Raw genomic sequence first — 24,856 nt, forward strand, 5'->3', positions numbered from 1 at the left:
ACAAAAAGAAGCTTAGCTACCAGAGAGCAAAGCAGCTAATAAATTCCTTTGGCCAAGACTCAGTTTATGTAGTTACATGCAACAGAAGACATGGAAAGCATATTTTGCCACTATATATCACAAAGTCACTGGCAGAAAAAAATGTAACTTACATGAATATTAAATTGATCAGGACTTGTATGCTTTAGTGAACACCCAAAAAACAACAAAGCCTTTTAGTTTCAGAAGGTGGGATCAAGTTCAGAACAAAATGGGCTTTGATGTCAGCCCATATGCATCAGCATTTACTCACTACTCTAGCTTGGGATGATACTGATAGACTGGAGCAGGGAAGAAATGCTGCACATGAGCAGCAAAGGAACACTGCACCATGTAAGTGACACTCTCTTCAATAGAGCACAGCCCCCAAAAAGCTGCCAATCAATGCTGTAAAGTAGAGAACATTATCAAAAAGGGCCTTTGACTACAGTATTTGGAGAAAAGACCAGACCCACTGTCTAAAAGATGCAAGAAGAGAATACCACAGCTTCAATGCATGAAGAGAAAGGAAAAGGTCTGGTCAGATCCTTGTTTGCTTACATACCAAAATAATCCCAAGCTGGACTGGGTTCAATTTTCTGGTCCACAATGATGTATCAGTGAGCCAAGGCAGTATAGGATACCTGCTCACTTTCAACTGCCCTGCAACAAAAATGTCTGCTGTCAGTTCATTTAAAAATATGTTAATGGTTGTGCAAAGCAGAGAGTTGAGCAATTAGAAGAGTACTTGCATAGTTATTAAATCTTACTTCCTCAGCACAAGGTGGATCACCAAATAAACAAAGAGACTTATGTAGAGTAAAAATTAAAAAAACAAATTCTGCTGGAACAGCCCCAGCTAGGTTATCTGTATTACTAATGGCAGGATTCTGGTCCAAAAACAGGCTCTGTAACAGTACACAGAGTTCATGGAACATGTCTGATCATTAGCAATAAAGATGAGTTTTAAAACACGTACAGACAATCCAATATATAATAAAAGACACCCAAAGACACCATCTGAGAGATGCAAGAGAAGATCCAGAAGTGTTCAAGATCGTTAATTGAGTCATTGTTTCCAAAGATGAAGTGATTCTGAAGAGTCCCATAAACAAGTCATTGAAATTACAGGTCAAAGAATTGGAAGAAAGATTCAGAGATCACTGAGAAACTATACAGCAGAAGTTATGAATATTGTCTGCAAGTTCCTCTTCTTCCAAAGCAGCCAAAAAGTACCACTAAGAACCAGTCCACAAAAAGATGAACTTTTTTTTTGTACTCTGCACAGCAAATTATGAATTAAAGTATCTGATACAGAGGTACACTCTTCAGTTTAGCAATGATACATTCTTGTCCTAAGTATCAGAGAACTAGCATATGGAACAGGACAAGATTCATTGAAATTAATGAAGCCTATGAGCCTGACAGTTTCAAAAAGCACCATCACTGATTTTCTATCACTTCTTGTGGTACCAGCAACTAATTTTATGTTGGTATCAAAACTCTCAAAAATAATGGCTATCTGCATCTGTCCTACTCTAACATCTTGCAGAAACAAACCTGCATAAACTCTTGACTTCACTTCAAACCTTTCCAGTGCTCATCCATCTGCTTCTGAGCAATAGATACATATATCCATACAGCCAACATTCTTACATATTTCCATATGTCTCTGCAACGTATTCAAGACAAAAGGTCCTTTTGCAGTACTGGAGACAGCCTGCCACAGCTGGATTAGTGTATCATATATCTATAGCCTTTCCTTCCATACACTTCAGCAGGCATTAATTCCCAACACCTAATGCCAGCTCCAAATACAAAAGCTAACATTTCCACAAGTATCATAGCTCAACACTTGATTTTGTCATTGTTTGAGTTTCACTCAAAGCTAAACTACTAGAGGATCTCCTCTTACTAGCCACTTTATGGAAACTAAGAAAGAAAATACTTAATAAATATTAAATAATCTATTTGGGGAATCTTGAAAACTCACTGAAAGCTGATTTATGCTTAGAGGCCGAGGAATTTATCACTCTGTTGGAAGAGTTCTCACCATGCATGAGACCATCTAAGCTCCTGTTAGAATCCTGCTAAAGGCTAGATGGGTTATCAGGGTTAAACCATTTTGTTCTTTTAAAATATTTCTTTGCAATTTAACTGACTTTTTTTATTCTGTATTCTGAAAATGATATGAAGAAAACACAAATGTTTGATTTAACTGACACACCTCTAAACCTTGAATTAAGGCATAAACTACCCTATAAAGCCTCAGAAGCTGTTCCAGGATGATCAGGGAGAGCTTGGCATGTCTGATTCTTCTAAGGTTTAAAAAAACCCCAAACTAACACAATCTGAAATACCACCTCCACAATACTGCAGGTTCTTCTTCCAATTCTTAAAAAACCCTGATTAATACATACTAATTCCTCTTTGAAAGTCAGAATAAAAAAGCTAATACAAAGCAGTATGCCTTGGTCATATGAAGAACATATTTTTTAATAATTTCTAAATATTTTTAAAATATTAAGACTGAATTTGTCCTACTTCAGTAAAGGAGATTCCTTTTTGTGTTCATATTACATAAAGAACACAAACCACTAATTTTATAAAGCTAGTATTAAGTAGAAGTAACAATCTCATTGTATATAGACAGGTTAGAATGGAGAAGTTCCAACATTGCAACAATTATTTATCTTTCTTCAAACTGATTTTATTTTAGCTGCAATAGGTACTTGCTTTATCTCTTCATTCTTGTAGTTGTGGACATGGTAAGATGAAAAAGCACTAGGTACAGTAAAGGCATGTGTTCATCCACACATTTCAAATTCAATGGAATTCAAAAGAAACCCAAGTTCAAAGTGTAAGTTTTGGTCATCTATCACTAAATTAATAGAGAAAAAAAGCCATTAAGCAGTAAAATAAAACTTACTGAGACACTTGTGCAGCAGTTGCATTATCTGTGGAAACTGAAAACAAAAACAAAGGATTGAATTAAGAATATTTTAAAATGTGGAAATACAGAAGCACTCACTGTTAAATGCACGCACAGAAAGAATGCAATTGAAAATAAGATTGTGATAACACAAGAGACATCCACATGGAAGTGTTTATATTCTGTATAAAAAAGTACCACCTGTACTCACCTTCCTCTACAATAACTTGACATGTATGAGTCTGGTTCTCACTCAGATGTGTGGCCATGTTATCCAAACCAGAAACATCAGCCAGGAAATCACAGTTGAGACACACTACAGTCACACCTCTAGGAAATAAAAATCAAAAAGGAAGCGCAATTACAAAATGGTCATAGAAACACTTTTCTTAACTCACAGCAACTGGACAGACTATAAAAAAAATCAACTTTAGATGAGATGATTCACAAAAACATAATCTTACTTTTTCTACTGCAACTAGTATCAGGAAATTCCCATCAATGAGCAGGGCATCTCCATGCTGGATATAGTACAAAGAACATGACTTTAGACAGAAATTTATCTGTAGAGTATGAGTTTCTCTGATTGGATGATTCTCTGATTTCTCTGATTCTTTCCCTGACCCCCTCCCCAATTTGCATCTTATGAATAATCAAAAAATAATAATTAAAAATTAAAACTGCTCAGAATTAAGTTCATAAATGTGGACAAATAAGTATTTGTCACTGACCAGATCACTGCTGCTGGAAAACCTAATGGTTTCATTTCTCTGCTCTAAATTGTGGAAATTCAAGAGGTTACAAAACCTAAGTTAGCAGTCCAACATCAGAAAGTAAAACCATACTGATCTGTAAGTGAAAAAAGCTGAATTACCGTAGCTGTTCTGAATGCTTCTTAAAGATCCAAAACCTTTTACTTGGGCGAGCACTGTGAAAGCTGAATATATGAAAACATTACCACTCAGACTGGTTTCAATGAATATATTACTCTGCATAACCCCTTCAACAGTCATGGCACTGCAATTTGCTTAGGCCAAAACACGAAAATAGAAGCCTAAGGTACCGACCTGCATTATTCTGAAACATTAAATGTTTAAAGCTTACAAACCTGGGAATCTCAGCTCTAGTTTAAAACATTGGCTCCCCTGTAAATGAGCTTGGGAGGTGAAAAGCTAAACTTTACTGGCACCATCAACAGTTCAGTTTTTGAAGAACCATAACTATAGAATGCACCACAAAAGAGCTAAAACTTGGCTGAACTTGTGCTTCATCAAGAGATGGCTTTCAATGAGACATGAAATTTTCAGATAACAATAGATTACACACATAAAAGCATGCAAACTATTTCAGCCTAGGACTTTTATGAGCATTGAAATTGGTATGAATAGGTCAATATCAAGTGTATCTAAAAACTTAGATCACAGATTCAAGAATCCTAGAGTTCACAAATGCGAAGGCATTTCCTATGTACATGAATTAAAAAAAAAAAATCACATTCACTATTTTCCACAATACAGTGGGCTTCTTCAGGGCACAGGATTTTAAAATTTTGTTTTACTGTCACTGCTACGTGATCTGTATCTAATTATTGTATAGTATAATTCTATGGCTCTAAAACCCTGCATTTGTTTTCTTAACAGGCTTTTTTACAGCTGTCATCACTAATACCCTACACTGCCCCACCACTGCTAACAAAATGAGATGTTATTTCTATGGATGACCAGAAGTAGGCTAAGGAAAAGTATCCACTTGAGTTTGCTATTTGAGACATCCTTCAAATCTGAGCACAGACTTCACTAGTGATAGCTGTGGCCTGTATGCATTCAGCACTTGTAAAATCAAATGAGCCATTCAATCTGAAACCCAGAAAACATCCCATAATTAGTCATTATTTGCCAAGTCAGGCTGAAGTGATTATGGAAGGTACCACAGAAATTCTGAAGCAAAGGTATAATACTGCCTGCACCATTGGATTTTTAAAGCAAAACAAGAATGTGGAGTTTAAGCCTTTGCTAAAAAGTAAAAAAATCCAAGCTCATGCATTTCCCTGCCAGTCTGAGGACCCAGTTCAAAATTCACCTAACAAACACTTCACCCCTTACATGAACTTAGGACGTATTTACTAAGCCAGTAAAAACTTGGAAGAGTTCTTACCTCATCATGTGATTGACATAGGCTTTGCTACAGCTGGTGTTGTATCTGCATAAACTACAGTGGACGTAAGCAGGAAAGTGGCTTGCAAAATCTCTTATTTCTGAGAAACACTCAATGCATTTGTGAGTTCCCACATGATACCTGACATGAAAAAGTCATCAGTTAATAGCAACACTTTCAGAAGAGTTAACTACTTCAAACTTTTGTTTTAAATAAGTAGTAAGCTTGCCTATACTAGGGAAAAATGGGGAACTTAAAAATGCATCAGTTAAATACTTAAAAGTTACACGAGCAGAAAGGAAGAAAACTTTGCTTTTACTTGAACTATGATTTAATTATGATTGTAATAAAAAAGTGAAAGTTAATGTACACATCCACTATTGGCCACTCCTGGAAACAAGAGATAATGCAGTGGATGAGAACCTCCAAGTTCAGCTGCTGCTGTCGCCTCCAAGTACTTGAGAAATATTTTCAACAATGATTTGCATCCATCACTGTAGAGAGCTTTTTGGATAATTGGTTAGCTGAGAAAGGACATTTCGATGTGATACCGATGGATAAGGATAGGGGATACAAGCTGGGAACTAAGCAACCAGTGTCCAATCACTGACAAAGGTCATAGTGACCTTCCCTGAAACGGGAAGACGGGGGAGAAAATCGCTTGCCAGAAAATGTAGATATCTTAGGTAGAGAAACTAGAAGAATGCAAACATAGAAGCAAAATAATTGTTAGAAGATAGAAGAAGGTGTGGTTGATCTAAGTGTGCTTTAACCAATAATGAGCTCAGCTTTTGCAGTATGTATAAGCTTCATTAACACCAATATAAATATGTGTGAGTTTTCAATAAACTTCGGGATTTGCTATTCACGCATATGGTGTGTCGCATTTCTCCCGCCGTTCACGACACATCACAATGCACAGAAAAAGCCTTTGGCTTTTCTATCACCCCAATATTACCCACGAGGTTTGAAACATCTACAAAGCAAGAATATAATCCTGCTCTTCCCCCAGTTTTGCTGACTGTTTTTGGATCTCTCCCAGAGCTACACACTGAGAAAGTTAGAAAGTGGAGGGGTGGTGTCTTCCATCTCTGACAATAAAAAAAGCTAACTCATCATAACCAATGAAATTACACTCCAGTGTAATGAACAGTCCATAAAACACCCATGAAAACTGTCACATAAGGACAGCAAACCCCAATAAATTGTCAAGATAAGGACTTGCTTTTACTTCCTTGATTTTTTAAATTAGCTCCCCAAAATGCTCTATCTCCTAGGATAGACAGGATTTTATCTTTTAACTAATGGGTTCAAATTAATAAAATTAAAGGAAAGAAGAAAAATAGGACAAGAAAAAGAAGAAAAAAGAGAAAAAAAAAAGAAAATAAAAAGAAAGGTTCCATGCAGAGAAAATTTCTAAATGTGACAGAGAAGTTTCCAGAACACTTGTTCTTCCATCATGAAGTAGTCTGTCACCACCAAGATCAGTGACTGCAGATTCAGAATTACAACCAAGGTACCAGTATGTAGGAAGTTTATGCATCTGCTTTCTCAGCAAACCTGAGGTGCCCACACCTCCTGTATTACAGCACTAAATGAAAGACCATTAAACCATCAGTTATTAATGTTCAAAGTGTACTTAAAGACAATTTTAATGCCAGTATTTTACCTTAGATTATGAAATGCTATATTTGTAGGTTCTTTTTTTCTTCTGCTGTTCGTCCACGCATTTTGTTTCCTCGATGTAGATTGTTTTGATTTTCCTCTTGATTTACTTGTATTAGATTTGTTATGATTTTTAGTGGTTGTATTTTTAGCTTTAGGTGATAACTGAAACGTGGAACTGCTTGTACTAACAGAAGATGTAGCTGATGATCCTGACTGATGAGATCCCAAAGATGCTCGAATAGTCACCTACAAGGATGAAATTTTAAAATAATTGTTTAGATAGAAGCTCTCCAAGTTCCTACTTCTATTTGTCTCAAAGTTTAAGCCACTTTACAGCACAAATCATAGCATAAGAAACTCCTGATGAAAGATTACTTTGAAAACCACAGAACACTGAAAATACTGTTGGACTAGAGTTAACCTCTAACAGCCAACTGGACACTTAAAAGGTTCATTTTGGTCAAAATAATTAGTCATGATAAAACAAGATTTCTTTCCAGAGCTGCAATTGGCTAGATCCTCCTTTCTTAAATGAAAAAAATGTAGCAGAAGTGTCAGGCCAATCAGCCCTACTAAGAAGAATGATGTCAAACCACTCTATCAGTGCCTGGATTTAACAAAAAGTCCTCATGATGAGCCAGTCCACTCCCTTCAGATATGTTTGTTTCTCATCCTAGAACTCCAAGGAGTAATTCTGGTTTCTGACCTCTTACCTGCCATTCTTGAACTCCTTTGTCATGCTCTCAATTGTGGTTTTGACTCAGAATAAGACTCCTAATTATACTTACCCATATTCCTAGTTTAGAAGCACCTTGTCTTCTAAATCTGGTTCCAGGTTTTTCAGTATTATCATTTCATCCTGTCAAGGTCTACTAACATGAATTTTAACATAATCCAAGCTTTTGTTAGGTCACGAAGACCCTGAAATCTTTAAAAGATTGAGGTATTGTCACAGAGTAAAGAATTGGTGCTTTACATTCCTTCTGCCAAGGAAGACCATCAACAGCAGCTGAAGTAATTTTCCCTCCCTGATTCTACAGCAAATGAAGATCAGATCTGTGAAGATCTGATCAAAATGTTAACTTCTTCCTTGCAACTGAAAGGACATATATTCTGATACTCTACTAAAAAACTGTTGGAAAAGTCCCAAAATCTACATGAAAATCCTAGTCTAAGTAGTTCCTTCTTGAGAAATGGAAGACTGACCTAAAGACAGCATAAGTGTTCTGAGGGGACCCAAGTTTTCCTCACATACCTTCAAATGCTGAAGCTAAAGAAGACCTGGTGAACCCAGTTTTAAGCATACATATTCTGTGCAGAAGAAAGGAGAAAAGCATTTCTTTCCATTCTACTCTTTCCTCCACCAAGACCTTTTTTTTCCCTTTGCCCCCTCAAGTTTTCCTGCATGAACACTCACCTTTGTTCCAGGAGGCAAGCCTTCTAATTGCTTGGGTTTCCTAAATGTTCGGTGATGCTGAGTCTTGTGATCCATTTTTTCTTTGCATGTTAAAAATTGCAGTCTGCATTTAGTGCAACGGTAGATTCCCTTTTTCTTTTAAAGACAAATGACAATCTATAGTAAGCATGGATGGCATGACAAAACTCTAGCCTAGGCTGTCTCAAGCAATGCTTATGCAGTTCCTAAAACATCAACTAAACAAACAAACTCCTAATACTACACAAAGATAAGACACCCTGTAGGAATTAGATATTTGTAAATGCAAGGCAGTGCAGTTACTAAGACAAGGATGAATCAGATTCCCAGTTGCAGGACACTTCATTATCTTTTTCTTTATTTGAACTAGTGGCAGGTTTGCCAGTAACCTCAAGAAAAGCAGAATCAAATCACTAAAATGTAATGAAGAAACCAAATAGCAAGAAGATTGTTCCAAGGATATTCAGAGAGTACTTTAAACAGGAAGCTGCTATCACACAAAACCAAAACAATTCCCTTAAAGATTTCTGAAATTCTTCTAATGTATTCTTATTAACTACTCTTACCTAGTAACAAGCATACCAAACAGTCTCATTTGTTTTTTCAGAGGGAGATTCCCTAAATGTATTCAGCATTTTTCTAGCATTAAGGATGGAAAAGATCTACTTACCTGATGCCTCATGTAATGATGCATATATGGTGCTCCAATTTTAATAACTTTGAGGCAAAATGGGCATAGCAAATGTTTTGTGTTTTCATGAACTGTTCTAAAATGTGTTTCTACATCTGAAAAAGCTGAGGATCTGTAGCTGCACACCTAAAATAAGAAGTTTGACTTTTTAGTTACGAGTTTACTGACAGTGAAGACAGGGGAGTGGTGTAATCTAAATACAAAAGTCACTCTGAGATACCTGGCAAACATACGGCATTTCACCTGGCTTATGATTGTCCTTCATATGTTGCAAAAGAACTTGCTCTGTGTCAAATGATAACTCACAGATTTTACAAATCGCTAGAAAAAGTGAAAAACAAGAAAAAAGTAAAAATCTTATAGGGGTCATATGTACATAAATTAAAATACATATATATAAATATATACACACATACATTAAATGTATATATCATTAAAGGTGAAGAAATCTAATGATTATTCTACTCTTTACAAGAAATTCCCTGTACAGTTTCAGAAAGCCAGGAAGGCAAGGGCCTTAAACATCAGGTCTTAAAGTAAAGCTTTCAATTAAAAATAAATAAATAAACAAAAAATGTAAGGAAAAAACTCAAAGGCTCTTTAAAATAATTTTTGATATATATATATAGCTCTCAAAAGAAAAAAAAAGTGCTCGGTTTCTGTTTTTTTTCATATTAAATCTCAAGATTATTGTTATCTAAGTACATCAGATTTATTCTGAAATTACAATCCAGAAAATAAAAATTGGGAAATTTCTAAAAATTTGGTCTTAGAAGAAAATTCAACTCACTGGATGACTCGTAAGGCGTGTGTGTACTCTCGATGTGGCACTGCAGCTGGAACGGCGTGGGGAACTGTCGGTAACAGTGCTGGCACGTGGTGTGGCTTTCCCAGCTTTCATTGCTCTGCTTCTCAAGCTCCAAGTGATGTTTCATGTGGTTCATAAACCTTTAAATTATAGTGAACAGGTGCAAAAAACTACATTTGAATATTCCTTCTACATATCATATGCAAGATGTACAGGATTCTTTAGAAATTTTACTCTGTAGAGCTTCTGAATAAATAAAAAAATTAAGTAGTAAGTGTTTCCTCAAAAAAACAGGCAACAAACCTAAAGTTGACTAGAAATCTTGACTTTAAGGAACACACATTAAATCTAAAACATGTTCTAAGACTAAATCTATTACATTTCTCATGTTTGCTTAGACAAAATTCTTGCCTTGAAATATAGGGAAATAAGTAAAAACAACAAGAGCACATCAACTGTTCACACTTTATTCACACCAGCAATCTCAAAGCCCCATTCTGAAACACATGTAACTTGAGCTCAGCTGAAAAGTATTAAGTAGCAAAAATGTATCTGCAATTTGGACATGACAGCATTATGTGGCAGGAGTTCCAGGAACGTTCCTTGTCTAAAGCATTTAGGCCTGACCTTGAATTATGAAGGACAGTTATCAAAAATGCCACTGTGCAGCCAACATTAATATGGTGCTATTGAAGTTACCAGCTTTTCCTCATTAATCTGTCCATCTGTCTGAACCTATTCTGGCTGAGAAGTCCAGGCACTCATGGCAGGACCAGCAGATCACTGTTACTGGTGGAGCAGCACAAGGACAAGTTACCTGCAAACCCACTACAGTTCAACTTCCAAAATTCCTGTTTTGAGTGCAATTTATTTCAGTACAGCCAGAGGAATTAAACATAAGTCACACTCACAAAAGGAATGCAGACCTTGGAATTGGAAAAAATCAAATGAGCAAGGAGAATAGTCCCTTGAGCTCAAGCTCATACTATCATGCAGTTGCTTAAAAAAGAGAAACAAGAAAACCAGAAAAAGCCAACTGAGTCTCTCCAGTTTTCTAAGCAGACAAAAGAAACTGACACTGTTACTGCATAATGCCTTAACAGAAATTATTGCAATGGTATGTCCAACCACAAATCTTTTTAAGAAAGCAGGGGATTACCATGATGAATCACTTTCTGCTCTTCTGAACTTAAGTCAAAAAAGTTATATTTTAATTAGGATGGTAAGACGTATTTATTTTGTCCACTATAAATAAAGGTGCAAAATAATAATGGAATAAAAATTCTTAAGTTATAGAACTATGGAATAAAGCTACAAGGTTACAGTCAAAATTAATATGGTTAAAGTCAATGCTATAGAAATTTAAAAAAAAAAAAAAGTTGTACATTTTTAATGACTTGCTGTGGAACACATAGGCACCACAGCACCAATTGCTTACAATATAATGCTGAGTATAAAATAGTGCCTATTTAATGATTAATAGCAAATGTCACTGTTTTAATTACAGAAAACTTGTTTTTTTCAATAATATGTGTCTAATGTTAGCATAAACCTGCTCGTTTTAACTTGCAGACTGTGCCCTTTGAAACAATAGTCCATTTTTCAATTTTACATTCTGCTACTTCAGCTTCCCTTGAAGAGTGCATGTGAAAAAGTTCAGTGACCTTAACTTCCAAAGGAACGATGACACAAACTTGTCTACCTACTAAAACAGCTTACTGGGGTTTTATCAGCATTTGGAAGTAAAATTACTCCAACAGAATAACAGATGTTACATAAGTGAACTACTGACTATTAGTCATTGTGTGTCCCTAAAGGGAATTAACGCTCGCATCTACCAATACTGCCATCAATCCAGATGGCAAACTGTAAAATCCTTTGTGTTGCCCTTTCTAACCCCAAAGTCCTACAACTGCTCTTATCAAAACCCTATGTTTATGTTAGACACCACTAAAATTCATACTCTAATCTGTAAAAAAGTTTCAAGTTATGGTCATACATGGAAAGTAAAAATTAATTCAATTTCTGTTTAGTCACCCAATATTATCAGTTTTCAGTATGAAAGGAACTCTACTCCAGAAACACAAAATTTTAATACATGAGACAACTATGGACTGTGATTAATAAATAATTAAGGAAATGAGCTCAAATACCTTATGTTATTTTTAAGAACTTTGAGACAACTGATGCATTTAAATGTCGTATGAGTCTTCTGCTCCTGTTGTACCTGCTGGAGGTCACCTTCATCCTTCCCATAATAAAAGTCATTAACTAACATAATCAGCTTTCCTTTCTCAGATTCCATGGTCTTGCTTGTGCTCACACATTCTGTTTTGACCATTTCTGAGAAAAAGTTATTTACCATATCTGGACAGCAATACTGGATGCAAACAGGGAGAAGAGATGAGACACAGAAACCATGGTATCAGTCTCACAAACTGCATCAATGACAACAGCATTTTAAAAACCAAAGGCACTAATGAGAGATGCAAAGCTTAATTCTCTGACACACTGACACACTTAGTAATATTCAATTCTGAACAGTGTTTAACTAGTGTTTAAGTAATAAAACACTATTTACTATAAAACTGAAGAAGATTCTCATAGGTTCAAGTAAGATAAATTTAATCAAGAAAACAATACTACTGTTGCCTTATTCTTGCAAAAAAATTTCTATTTCATTTACATTTAATAAAATGAAAGAAAAAAGCAGCTTTCGTGAAAGTATTTTGCAGACAAGCATAAGTTTATTGAGAACTTAATGGGAAGTTTTGTGCTTTATTTCTTGGGGAAGAATGTATGTTGAAACCTTCAAAAGTTCTTTCCAGCATTGCTAAAAAATTCAGAATTCTGAGTCACATAATAGACATTGTTCAAGCTTCTTTATGTTGAAGTATATGTAAAAAACGCTTAGCCCAAGAGCCATTTCATGAAACTTATCACTTAAAAAGTACAGCATACTCCATAAAGAAGATGCTATGAAGTTTCCAACAAAACTAGAATGTTTCAGAGGACAAATTTTTCTCCTGCTAAATAATGGTTCTTACCATGCAGGACTACTTTCCGTAAGCCTACTAGTAAGGAGCAATTTCCTGCTGTGGAACTGTAACTCAGTATCCTAAGTAAACACACTTCTTCAAGGGTTCCTTCATTCAGTTGATGTACTCAGTGCAAAAGCTATTCTGTACAAATAATGATTAGAAAAAGTTAAAACCCTTGGGGTTTTTTCCACTCCTATCTGCATTTCTTAATTATGTTTCAGAACCGAAGGAGACAGCTATTACAGGGTATTGTAACCCTGTAAATCAGAACCATCTGTGAGAACAGTAACTCAGATCCTCACAAATTTGTCTTATACAGTAGTCTGATACTCCTTTTTGTTTTGGATATTCACGTTGTATACAGACTGCAAAGCCATTTCTCTGTCCCTGAAATGAAATACATATGCCTGAGAATTGTGAGGATCTTTGCCAAATGATAAATATTTTCCAGGAAACAATGTTTCTAGAAACAGTAGTACGTAGTTTCACAATCTAAGTGATGCTGAGTTTCTGAGAGTTTTGTTTACTGCAGTGTTTGAGTATGAACTACAAATGAAATTCCTCCCCACAGCTTAACAACTTTTTTATCTATTAAGTATCAAGTATTTTTATCTTGCTGTACCAAGTGATACATCAAGATAAAACAGTAAGTTTATATTGTCATCTTTGTGTCAGCTGCAATCTTATACAGATGTGGGTCACCTGGCTGCCTGTTCTCATAGACCCCTTCAGCACATTGGAAACATGAGGCAAAAAGCAGCCAGATTTGGAGCTCCCCTGCTCCTGTCTTGCTCTCTGTGACTGCAGGACTTTGAGCATTTGGTTCTGCTTGATAGCAGTCAGAAGCCAAACTAGCTTCCTATCAAACCATGGCACTCTTCCATAACCAAGGAGAAGCCCACAAAGTTTGTTCTAATGCTTACCAGCCCCAAAATATTTTACCTTCATGTGATTTTTTAGAGGATCCATAAGATTGAAATGTATATTACATTTTGGACAAGCTCGTGGAAAAGGTCCTCCATTTTTAATGGTACTGGATGCAGCATTTGTCCCTGTAAAATTTAAAACATATAAAGACTCAGAATTCACAAGCAGAATACTCAATTTAGCAGTAGTAGTGGCAGTATTCTAGTAAAATATGCTATTTCAAATGAAAACTATTACCATCAATGAAGCTGTATTAACCATAAAAAAGACTTTACAAGCATCTTTTAACTATTCTTCCTTTTTCCCAAACTGACTTGGAGTTGGCTCTGTTTGACATAGACTGATAAATAGATTTTACAAAATCTTATCAACAAACAAGAAAAAAACACATGAGGAGATGAAGGCAGCATGACAGGGAGAAAGCATTTCTTCTGTGCACTACCAGCCCAGCCCATCCTGGAGAGGATGGATTTTTGATGGTTTTATTTCACAAACTTTTCAAATGAACACGTAAAGCCTGTTTTCTGCCACAACCTGATCATCATCACAACAGGGTTCAGATAAAACCCTATTGGTTTGGAAAGGAATTTCACCATTTGGTCCTCAATGATGAGGCTATTTATCTCTGGAGATTTGTTGCAATCTTGGCTTATTCAAATGCATTATTTCTGTTAACAAAGGTGTCTTTGGAGAATCTAGAGAATAAATCCTCTAAATTAATAATTAGTCCCAGTAATTAAAGGAAATAATGCTTCTCTTGTCAACATAATTAATACCTTTTGAGCAAAAGAGATATTAAAGCTTTGCATTAAACTTCAATGAATAAACTAAGCTTTGAGTTTTCTCCAAACTGTGAAAAAACATCAGAGCAAGAGCTACTTTTTCAGATGAAATTCTCTTGCATTCTCAAGTCATTCACAGATTTGGAGAACTCCATACTAAGTAAGCAGTTTAGAAGCTAAACACAGGAAACAACATCTCAACAGCAGAGTCAACTGCTCCCTGCCAGGACTATGAAAAGATGTAATAAAAACAAAAACATAAATACAAGGGAATGAATAAGTGTATGAGTTAAGAGATGACCATGCAATAGTGTTTTACATTTTTACATCACAATAGTCCTGCCTAGACCATAAATAAATAGTAATTTTCCTGAAGATAACAGTTTTGCTAAGAACTATTGCTAAGCAGAAAGTCCTTCACGAGTGGATGGCCATGTAAAAGATGTACCACAAACAGAGCTGCAAGACTTCACTCTTACAGTTGGTAAAACATTTTGACACATCACAGCTAAGTGCAAACTGAGTTGAAGAAAACCAGTTCTGCAGCAAAACCTTGTGTTCTGCAGTGCTTCAGTGCTGGATGCTGTGACAGATTAGAAATTGCTATGCCAGCATGGGGTGGCTTAGAGACAAACTCAGCAAAATAAGGTTCTCAGTGAATATGATCTACTTCTTTTTCTACCGAATTTAGCAAGATCCTTCAGTTATCTTTTTTTATGATATGCTGCAGCACAATATCTATTTCACCTGAAAGAGAGTGGAGGAATTTTTTTTGCTGAAATGTTCATGTTATAGCCACGTCCTTCTGGTAGCTGGAAAGAGCAAACAAGCTCTAAATAAGAAATGCAAAAAACTCAAATCTGAAATTGTTCTAAACAATCATTTTAACATTATAGGAGAGAAGATGTCTTGGAAATGTCTCAAAAGTCAATAATAAATCCTGGCATATTGCAATCACTAGAAAGCACCTTTTGGCTCAGGACAAAAATGCACCTAATAGTTCATATTCTGAAACAGCTGGACCAGCTCTCTTCTTCCAGGGAAAGAAGAATCTTTCCAATAACATCGTTTCTTTCAAATAGACCTTCTCTCCATCCACTACTATTTCAAACTATATCAGAAATGCTGCTGGGGAAAAAAAAAGGGGGAAAACTGTAAAACACACTTTGCGATAATTAGACAAAGTACAGAATCACAAAATAATTTAGGTTGGACTTTTGGAGGTGGTTTTCTGTAACTTCCCAGTCAAAGCAAGTCTAATCTTATGCTCAGAGCATAAGAGTTCAGTCAACTTCTGAGAATCTCCAAGGATAGGGATTCCTCAATCTAATTTGTTACTGCCTTGCCTGGCATTGCTAAAAGGATTTTTTCCTTCATCTAATCAGAATTAGTTCATAAATTCAGCAGTCATAGAATTAAGTCAAGAATTCTTTCAATCTTGATTTTCTGATTGGTTGTGTTTTGAAGTTTCAACCCCCTACTCCCTTCTTTGACATAGAAAATCAACTAAGAGAATGAGGTCAGGGGCATTTATTTTTATCATCTGTCTCTGAATGACTAATTACTGCTCTACAGAAATCTAACCTACCTTCTAAACAATAAAGGTCTAAAATTTGAATAGGTAATAACCTCAGGTAAATTAATTTGTAAAGGTATATAAACCCTTGCATAGAATAGTTATTTTATTTTCACAGCATAAGAACAGTTACTTACTTACACTGCCTTAAGAGCATTTAAAACACTGACCAACTGAAACACTACAGATGTGTCAGCTTTTTCCATGACACAGATGCAGGACTGCCAGCTAGATCATTCCAACTTCCTACTGTTTGAAGATCCATTTTGTGCCTGTGCAACTGGCTTCAAACTGTTCTTATGCTGTAAAGAAAAAACTGTTGGACAGTTACCTGTAGGTGAAACAGCCAAGTTGCTCCTAGCACCGACCTCAACAAGCTTGGCCTGTTTTGGAGTTCCACTGTCACCTTCAGAATAGCAGGAGGTTTAGATACAAAACCACTCTCATTTAGACTTAGAGTACTTTAAAGAACCTCAGGTTTTTTCCCATAGTAATTAGAACACATTAGTGGTGACTGCAATTTAGAGTCCACAGAAAGCTGTTTAAATATTTTCCTAAACTAATATGCCATACTGAAGTTATGAAAATACCCAACTCAGACTGAAGGCCCAGGCCAGTGAAGGAGGAAAGGGTAAATTCAAGAGATACAGACCCACCTCTGACCCCATTAAATCACACTGTGGCCACCTGAATTCATTTGCCCTACTTTTCACATCTTGACCCACTCTAATGTGAGACAAGGTGAGTTCACAGTAATGAAGCTAAGCTAAGCAGCTGGTTTGTGCAATGCCTGCTATCTGGAACAAGCTCTGTGCTTCTGATGGAAAACACCTCTCCTTTCTTTCTGGTCCTATGTTAATGCTGTTTTAGTTTCTTATATACCTCTGTAAATGTCAGTTTGCATGCAAAATGAAATGAGTGTTGTAACTTCTAATGACCAACCACAGCACATCTACCTGCTCTCTTCTTCTGAAAGAACATCATACATGTCCTTACGGTTTGCAGTATTTCTTCTGAAGAAAATCAGTAAAAAAGAACAAACAAAAAAACCTCAAAAAACCAACAAAACAGAAAAACCCATAACAAAACAAAAAACAAAGAAACAAAAAACCAAACAATACAAAACCAAAAAACCACAAACAAAAAACCAAAACAAAAACCACCACCACCACCAAAACCTAACAAATCCACAAAAAACTCAACCAAGAAACCCCACCAAAAAAAACCCCCAAAACACCACCCAACAAAAAAATCCACCAACAACTTTGAAACTGGGAGGTTCAGTGGCTGATTAACATGCCTATAAACAGTCAGCTCCATCTGGTCAGAAATCCATGTTTCTGTCACGGTAAGATTACCCTGGATGATGTGAACTCAATGCAGAGATCAGTCCTCAAGTAGACCTGAAAGACACAGCTACAAACCAAGGAGTCTGAAGTGCCAGCACAGGTCTTGTAAACCTCTCACAATGACAGACTGCCAACAGCCTTAAGACTATAATAAAATATGTCACAGGCTTCAGCTCTGGACACAATGATCTAAGCTAAGGACATTCTGGTATATCCCTCCCTACAATGACATAGCTGCTCCAATGATTTCTCAGGGTGTAACAAGAAGCTCAACAAGTAGAGATACTTTGTGTCACAAACAATTATTCACACATCTGAGAAGAAACAAAATAGCTCTCTGGCACCCATAGTTCTGTTTACTCAGTGGGAACTATCTAAACTTGGCCAACAGTCTGGAGAATCTCCCCATTCAATGCACATAGGCAGAATCCCAGCAGGGAATGCTGATGAACATCTTGGAGAATTTGCCACACTTTGCCTCAAACATGGAAAAACATAATTCACTCAGATACCTAAACATCCTAACATTCTCCTTTGTAGTACACCTTTCCTTCTCTTTGATATAAATAAACATATTAAGCTCAAATGTCTTGCTCTATGCATTGTTTGCCTAAGGTTCATTCATTCACAAAATGATCAGGTTAATAATTAGATGCTACTACTTCCTAGGGGGTTTAATTTACTTACACTCACCATGTTCAGTACATGAGCTGCTTACATGGACACAAGTCCTGCTCAGTCCATAGAGCTGGTATGGCCTTAGCATTCATCTGTATCACCTGAGGCTATTGGAGCACCCAGCCATCAACCTACAGCAGCATCTGCTGCTGCTGGGAATTAAACTATGTGTAGCTCTGCAATGGGGGCTAGGGAAAAGACACAAGGTCTGACTGACTTTACAAGGATCTCCAGTGAAGTATTTTATTTGACTGCAGAAAACCCTATTTGGAAACAAGGACTATTTTTATGTTAAAAATACTGTTCATAATTCCAATTTTAAAAGCCTAACACATATGTGATAAAAATTTTGAAGACTCTTACATATTTATAAAGGTGAATAGTCTTTGACTAGTAAATTCTCTTTCAGAAGAACTGTAATAATACACAGGTTTGCATTTTAGTTCTTTTGTTTGTTCACATAAAAAAAAAAACAGGCCTATTTTGAAAACTAATCACACCACCTCCAAGTATTATTTAATATCTTGCTGGTATAGATCAGATTGACACTTCTTATCAGGAAAGTGCATCTCTCAGCTGGAGTGTGGACACCAGAATCCCTTGAATTAACCACATTCTAGGCCAGTTTGTCAAATACTCTACACAGCAGGTCACAGGGACTCTGAGTACTCAGGACAGCAGGGAAAAGCAGTAACCAAACAATTATTTTTTGGCCACCTCGGTCACTTTGTGCTATTAGTGAACACTTCAGTAGCTATTACTCAGGAGTTGGCTGTGCTCATACACACAATATTCCTGTGTACCACATCCATGATGGCAAAAAAGGAGCAAAGTACACTGGCTGCAGCACCACCTTGCTGATAGGTTTCTGAACCCACAACACCACTGAAAACACCTTAATGCTGCTCTGTGCATCCGTGCTGGCCAGGCCTGATTTTATTAAGGATGGAAAAAGACATCACAAATAGTAACCTAGAACAAAAACACCAAATGTACTGTGATGCCAGAATAGGCACAGGAAAGGCAAATTGCTTCAGGCCTCTTAAGAGCAGTGTCCTGCACCAACACCTCCCTTTAATCTGGAGCTATGGATTCATGGATGCACTCCAGTCAACTCCACATGACAGATCTTTGGGGCACAGCAACTTCTCGTTCCTCCAAGTGGGTGGAGTTGAAAAAAAAGAGTTTTGTTGTCAAATTACACACTCTCTCCCTTCCCCTCCTTTTCAGGAATCATCCTTTTGATCCCATCTACTCCAACTCTTGCATATAGCAGTCAGAAAACCAAGATCATCATTACAGGGAACCCATCCAGACTCAGTTCTTCAGGTGCTGTTCACAGCCCCTCTTTTGCTAACAGTCTCTTCCTATTTCCACAGGCCAAAGAGTGATGAGTATACTGAAAACAAACCTTTGCCTACCAATAAAGATACAGTGGATCTGGCAATGCTTTTTCCCATCTAAATGAGCATTATAAGAAGACATCAGTTGATTTTATAGTCAGCCTGATGCACTGAAAAAGCAAAGTCTGACAACACGAGACTCCAAAGTTTATTTAATTAAACATTATACAGGGTTATGTACAGGAGGAAGAAAAAAAGTAGTTATACTATATTCTAGAAATCTTATTTAAAGTTCTAACCCACAGATCTGCACTAGAGTTAAATGACATTAGGTTGGTTGTTTCTCTTATCAACTACTACAGTTCTACCCACCTGTTACATTCACTGCTGGCCCAGTCTGGTACTGTGGAACCCCCGAGTTCTGTCTCACACCAAACAGAATGCCAGATGTACTATCTGGTGCATCTGGCGGAGAATCCATAATATAATCCTGATCAGATATTTTCAAGAGGGAAAAAAAATTGAGGTTTAATGTTTTGTTTTTTTTACTTGCAGGCTTCAAAGGGTTTATTTTAAAAACACATGATGACTTAAAAAAATACTCAGCTGAAAATCAAGTTCATTACAATCTCCCCAAAATAGCTTCTTTTGACATTTTAATAAGGTTGCAATTCTCATCAGTGCTTGTCAGTTTTTATAGCTGTGTATTCAGAATAGTAAAAACAATTGTAAGACCTGGGAAAGACCATTTAATTAAACATCACTAATCTGTTTGAATTGCTAGTTGTAAAGGTTTTTGTTCCAAAAAGTCTGATGATGCTTCAAATTATGAAGCATCATAAAAACTTGATTGTTTTTCAAAAAAACCAAATACTTTCTTCCTTCAACCTAAACTTGGGCATTTGCTTGTTACTCCTGCATAACATTTTGCTGCATTTCAAAAGATCAAAAAAACAGAACTCAAAAGAAGTGCAATCTTGTATCAAGTAGAAGCTTCTCAAAGCAACAGCAAGGTAGAAATGGAAAAGTATTGGCAATTTCAACTCTGCAATAATTCAAATGGTTACACTTCATCAAGCTGTACTGTGAAACAAAAAATTGACTAAAGCAGGGCTATCTTCCTAAAATAAAAAAATCAACAAATTTTAAAAGCCATCCAATACATAATACAGAGACCTTGTCATCAGCAAATCCATGAGACAAAGGCCAAAATACATTTTGCTGGGGGAAAAAAAAAACGAAGCTCATAAACTGCTTCCCATTCACAATTGTGCTACTTATTTGAAAGCATCCCTGTGCAAGTTACCACACCTTAAACTACCACCATGTAAACCAAATTTAATGGAAAGAAATCTAAAGGAGCACAAGTCCATAAACAGGTATCATAACCTGGTTTAGGACTCCTAAATACTAGAACAAAAAGGAAGATGTTGCTCCCCCATCCTGCCTTTTTATTGTACATCTCCTTAAATGAAGACCCTTCAGGACCTTAATAAAGAGCCACTCTTTCTTCTGGTGAGTCACCTAATCCACTCTAACCAAAATAAAAATAGATGTTCAGGAGTAGCTGAGGAAATAGTTACTGAATTTCTGAGCTGTACTTCCTAAGAGTAACAGCTACATGAGCTGCAGTCACAATAGGGAAGGTGTCACTGTAGTCACAACAGTTCCAGAAGAGGCAGTGAAAGGACAGCAAAGCACCTCAGCCTGCAGGCCCCAGCTCAAGCACGACTAATGCTCAGGGGATAAACCTGTGGCAGACTGAGTGCAGAGCCCTGTGCACATCATTCACATTTGAAATGTGACCAATACAACAGCGACACACAAACACTGCATCTCTTACTAGTCTGTAGTTTCTTTGGTTTTATGTCCTACCAATATTTTAATTTTCAACAAGATCATAGTTTGTGTATTTTGATGGCATGGATACATCTCCCCAGTATATACTAAACACATCCAGCAAGCAAAAAAAAAAAAAAAAAAAAAGCCAAACTTCAACAAACAGCAGAAGCTTTAGGAGACCACAGAATCTGCACTGAATATCCCAGATAAGGATGCATTACTTCCTAAAGCATGTCAGTCTAACCTGGAATAGACAGAACTGATTAATTTTTTCGAAAGTACCATATCTTTTACATTTTAAATGAATAAAGATGTACCTGATTGAGTATTACAGGCTGTGCTGTAGCAGGAGTCTCTGGCCTGGACACAGGCTGAGCCACTACAGGAACTGTAATATTTCTTGATACTGGCTGTGTCGTCACTGGAATGGTTACAGGTCTGCTAACAGGCTGTGCTATTCCAGAACTTGACCCAGGCACCTGCTGTGTTGACAAACATCCAGCAACTGCTCTCTGCAGTGGTTGTGAAGTTCCTGAAACATTCACTGCTCCAGCCAATGGCTGAAGTGCCACCGAGCTGGTGGCAGGTCTGGGCACAGTCTGAAAGACTGATGGGGCAGGCACGGCTCCGGGGCTGGAGGCAGGCGGCTCGTAGTGCTGACTCTCTGACTTGAATGTAGTGACTGCACCTGTTGCAAAGGATGCCAAAGTGAGCTTTATGTAATTCTGCAGTCAAATGGTTCATAAGTGTTGTGGATTTTTTTTGTAATTACCATATTAGGACAATAAAGTACCTCTACTGGGTGCACCATTCTGTATCCCCCTTCGTGGTGAGCTGAGGTTGACTCTGTTCAATATATCTGTCAAAAGTTACATTTATCTTAATTGCAAATAAATTAATAGCTTCATTGATTTGAAATTTAAAAGCTGCATTTATATACAAAAATTATGCCAATTAGAATTTGGCTTATAAATTAAAATATTATTTCTAAAACAAAAACCTGGCAAAACCAAGTGTCATTTGTACAAATTATGATATGTTCTTCCACTCCTCTTTGGTTAAGCTAGTTCACTTAAGAATCTCAATGTTTATTCTCTTGAAGACAGGTTAACACACAGGAAGAATACAAACAACAACAAAAAAAGGACATGGCATTAACATTTCAATTTGCTGATTATAATGCCTTCATTTACATCTCTTTCTCACATATACCTAATGTTTCCCAAATACTAGAACTGCCCTACATTAAAGGAAGCATTTTCTCTAAAGCAGTAATGATATCATTTGCTTCTGTATTAGCAAAATACAGCACTTAAAATGTGGATTTTAGACTTCATGATATCCATTTTCCAATGTGAAAGGGGAAAATCAACAGATCAGCAACCAAAGGAGTCGTATTAGAATTGCATTACAAGAACACTGATTTTCTTACATATCCTACATGGTAGTCTGTGTCCATAGTTCTAGCTAAGCAGAAGCACATGCAATTTCTTAAATTACATTTACTCCCTAACTAGTACCACTCATATTCCCCGACTTTTATGTCTTAGTCTGGGATTTCTGACAATTTCAGAAAGTTACAAAAATATTCATCAAATCAAAATATTCTTCTACTCCCAGATTCTCAGTTCCATTAGAGTTGCTGACAAGTTGCTTGCTCTGACCTGTGAAAATATGCATACGAAATTAGATTGATTCTCTAATATCTAACCCACAAGGCTTGAAGTAACTTCTCAAACAAGGGTCAAATGACATCAGGTTCACAAACAATACATCTCAGAGTATCTACACATTGTGTTTAATAACTTTAAGGCTATTTCCACCACCAATGGCCCATTAGCATACACTTCACCAGTTGATAAATACATCTAATAGCAGTAGAGCTCAGAACACCACAGCTTTCAACCTGTCGCCTGCATTTAGATCAACCTAATAAAAAAGCAGCTGCAACCAACATATTCAAGCAGGTTTGCATTTTTTAAGATATGACAAAATTTGGTGCTGTAATAGTAATACTATTTTTACTTCAACATAACAGTAACTACAAACCAGGATTAAATTATTTTGGTATTTACCTGAATACATACATTTTGCAAGTGTTAACAAATCTATACCTCATACATGAATTCCAGAGTGAAATTAAACTAAAGCATCATCTATCTACAAAAGAAAACTTTTGTCTTACAAAGCATAGTTAAGACATCTGATATGCACACATTCTAAATTACAAAGGTAGATTTTATTGCTTTTAAAAAGAACATTTCAGAAAGCCAGTGAATTGAAATTATAAACTACATTTACATGACTCAACTGACTCATCACAGATTTGATGTGCACTTTCCCCTCTTCCATCAAAGTGGTACTTGTCCCGTTTAGGTAAAACAGCACTAAAGCACAAGCATGCTGACATGCAGAGTAACATTTTCAAACAGTAACAAATAACAGGTTTGTATCATTATGAAATAGGAAGCAAGAACAACAAGCGGTAACTGTAGGAAAAATGAGCAGTTGCAGAAAAAGGTAAAGGAAACAAAGTGTGAACTACTTTTCAACCTGGCCAAAACAATCCTCCAGTACATCAGAAGGGACACTTGATACTACATAGCTCTCTGACAGCAGGTCAAAGTTGGAGTATTTACTATTTCCTTCAAGCTTTCCACACAGTCTGTACAAAAACTAGTAACAGTACTGTCAGGAAAAGGCTAAGAAAATGCAATGCATTGTAGAAACCACACCTTTCAGAAAAATTAAGACTTATATGTGAGTTTCTATTTGTCATCAATTTTTCATCTGATCAGGTGCAAATTAAACAGTGATAAGCAAAGCTGAGCTCACGGTATCTTGCCTATCACCGATAACAAACTGAAGCCTGACTAGTGCCAGGTAGTACTACTTACAAGCCAGAGAAGAACTGAGGTCATTCTTCCATAGCTGTTTTTGATAGTGAAGTAGAAGATTAAAAAGAGAAAAGTTGAGGAAAGGGAAGGAAAAAAGATAAAGTAACAAGTTATACCATAAGTGATTTTATTTGTGTCAGGACCGAGTATGGACAGCACTAGAATAAGAAGCAACCATTTTAAGTCTCCATCTTTTACCCAAGTTCTTGAAGTTCACAGAATCATATCAAAATTAGAGTTTTCACTATATTATATCACTGAATTATTTCTATCCTTTCACTACAAAAAAACTTGGAGGCTACAACAACTGCAATCAAACTTGGCATGTTTGTTGTTCCAACACAAGCTAGTGCCTTAATGGTTGTTGTATGCCATGACCTACTGCCAATGACCAACAGCAATCCACAGGTCTCTAGACCTTCCAAAAAACAGGGTATTTTTCAACATTCTATATGTTTGTAACTGCAGAAAACTTAAGAATAATTTTAAAACAGTCTTCAAATTTTTCAGAGTATCCAGAGTATTTTTAAAATATTCACTCTTAAAAAAATATTTTCTGGGGAGAGTATTATCAGATTCTGTATTCTTCTCATATTTAAAATAATTTTTTCACTTTTTAACTCTTGTGTAAGAAGCCTTAAACTTGCTATCCTAGTGAGCAAAAAAGTGATAGATGCAAGATGAAAGTATTGTGAACTAAAATGACTGAACAGCT

At 36.4% G+C, this 24,856-nt stretch overlaps 1 protein-coding gene across 7 annotated transcripts in view; it reads right to left on the reverse strand.

Annotated features, from left to right (window-relative positions):
- The window catches only part of ZNF280D (zinc finger protein 280D), a 40,513-nt gene that overhangs the window by 9,553 nt on the left and 6,104 nt on the right, over window positions 1–24,856 (reverse strand). For 2 of the 7 annotated variants that reach the window (XM_077185775.1, XM_077185776.1), the window contains exons 3-17: window positions 24,142–24,175; window positions 22,038–22,103; window positions 21,562–21,932; window positions 19,775–19,892; window positions 13,690–13,799; window positions 11,860–12,086; window positions 9,689–9,846; window positions 9,119–9,219; window positions 8,878–9,024; window positions 8,190–8,324; window positions 6,774–7,018; window positions 5,105–5,245; window positions 3,825–3,887; window positions 3,162–3,280; window positions 2,948–2,984 (exon numbers count right to left, since the gene is read on the reverse strand). In XM_077185775.1, the coding sequence (XP_077041890.1) occupies window positions 2,948–2,984; window positions 3,162–3,280; window positions 3,825–3,887; window positions 5,105–5,245; window positions 6,774–7,018; window positions 8,190–8,324; window positions 8,878–9,024; window positions 9,119–9,219; window positions 9,689–9,846; window positions 11,860–12,086; window positions 13,690–13,799; window positions 19,775–19,892; window positions 21,562–21,932; window positions 22,038–22,103; window positions 24,142–24,175 (2,072 nt within the window). Of the gene's footprint in view, window positions 1–583; window positions 682–2,947; window positions 2,985–3,161; window positions 3,281–3,824; window positions 3,888–5,104; window positions 5,246–6,773; window positions 7,019–8,189; window positions 8,325–8,877; window positions 9,025–9,118; window positions 9,220–9,688; window positions 9,847–11,859; window positions 12,087–13,689; window positions 13,800–19,774; window positions 19,893–21,561; window positions 21,933–22,037; window positions 22,104–24,141; window positions 24,176–24,856 lie in introns of all 7 variants that reach the window. The other 5 variants (XM_054641915.2, XM_054641916.2, XR_008535047.2 and 2 more) reach the window with 4 other exon arrangements.

The sequence above is a fragment of the Agelaius phoeniceus genome, chromosome 13 (assembly GCF_051311805.1).
Source record: "Agelaius phoeniceus isolate bAgePho1 chromosome 13, bAgePho1.hap1, whole genome shotgun sequence".
Taxonomy (NCBI): Eukaryota; Metazoa; Chordata; class Aves; order Passeriformes; family Icteridae; genus Agelaius; species Agelaius phoeniceus.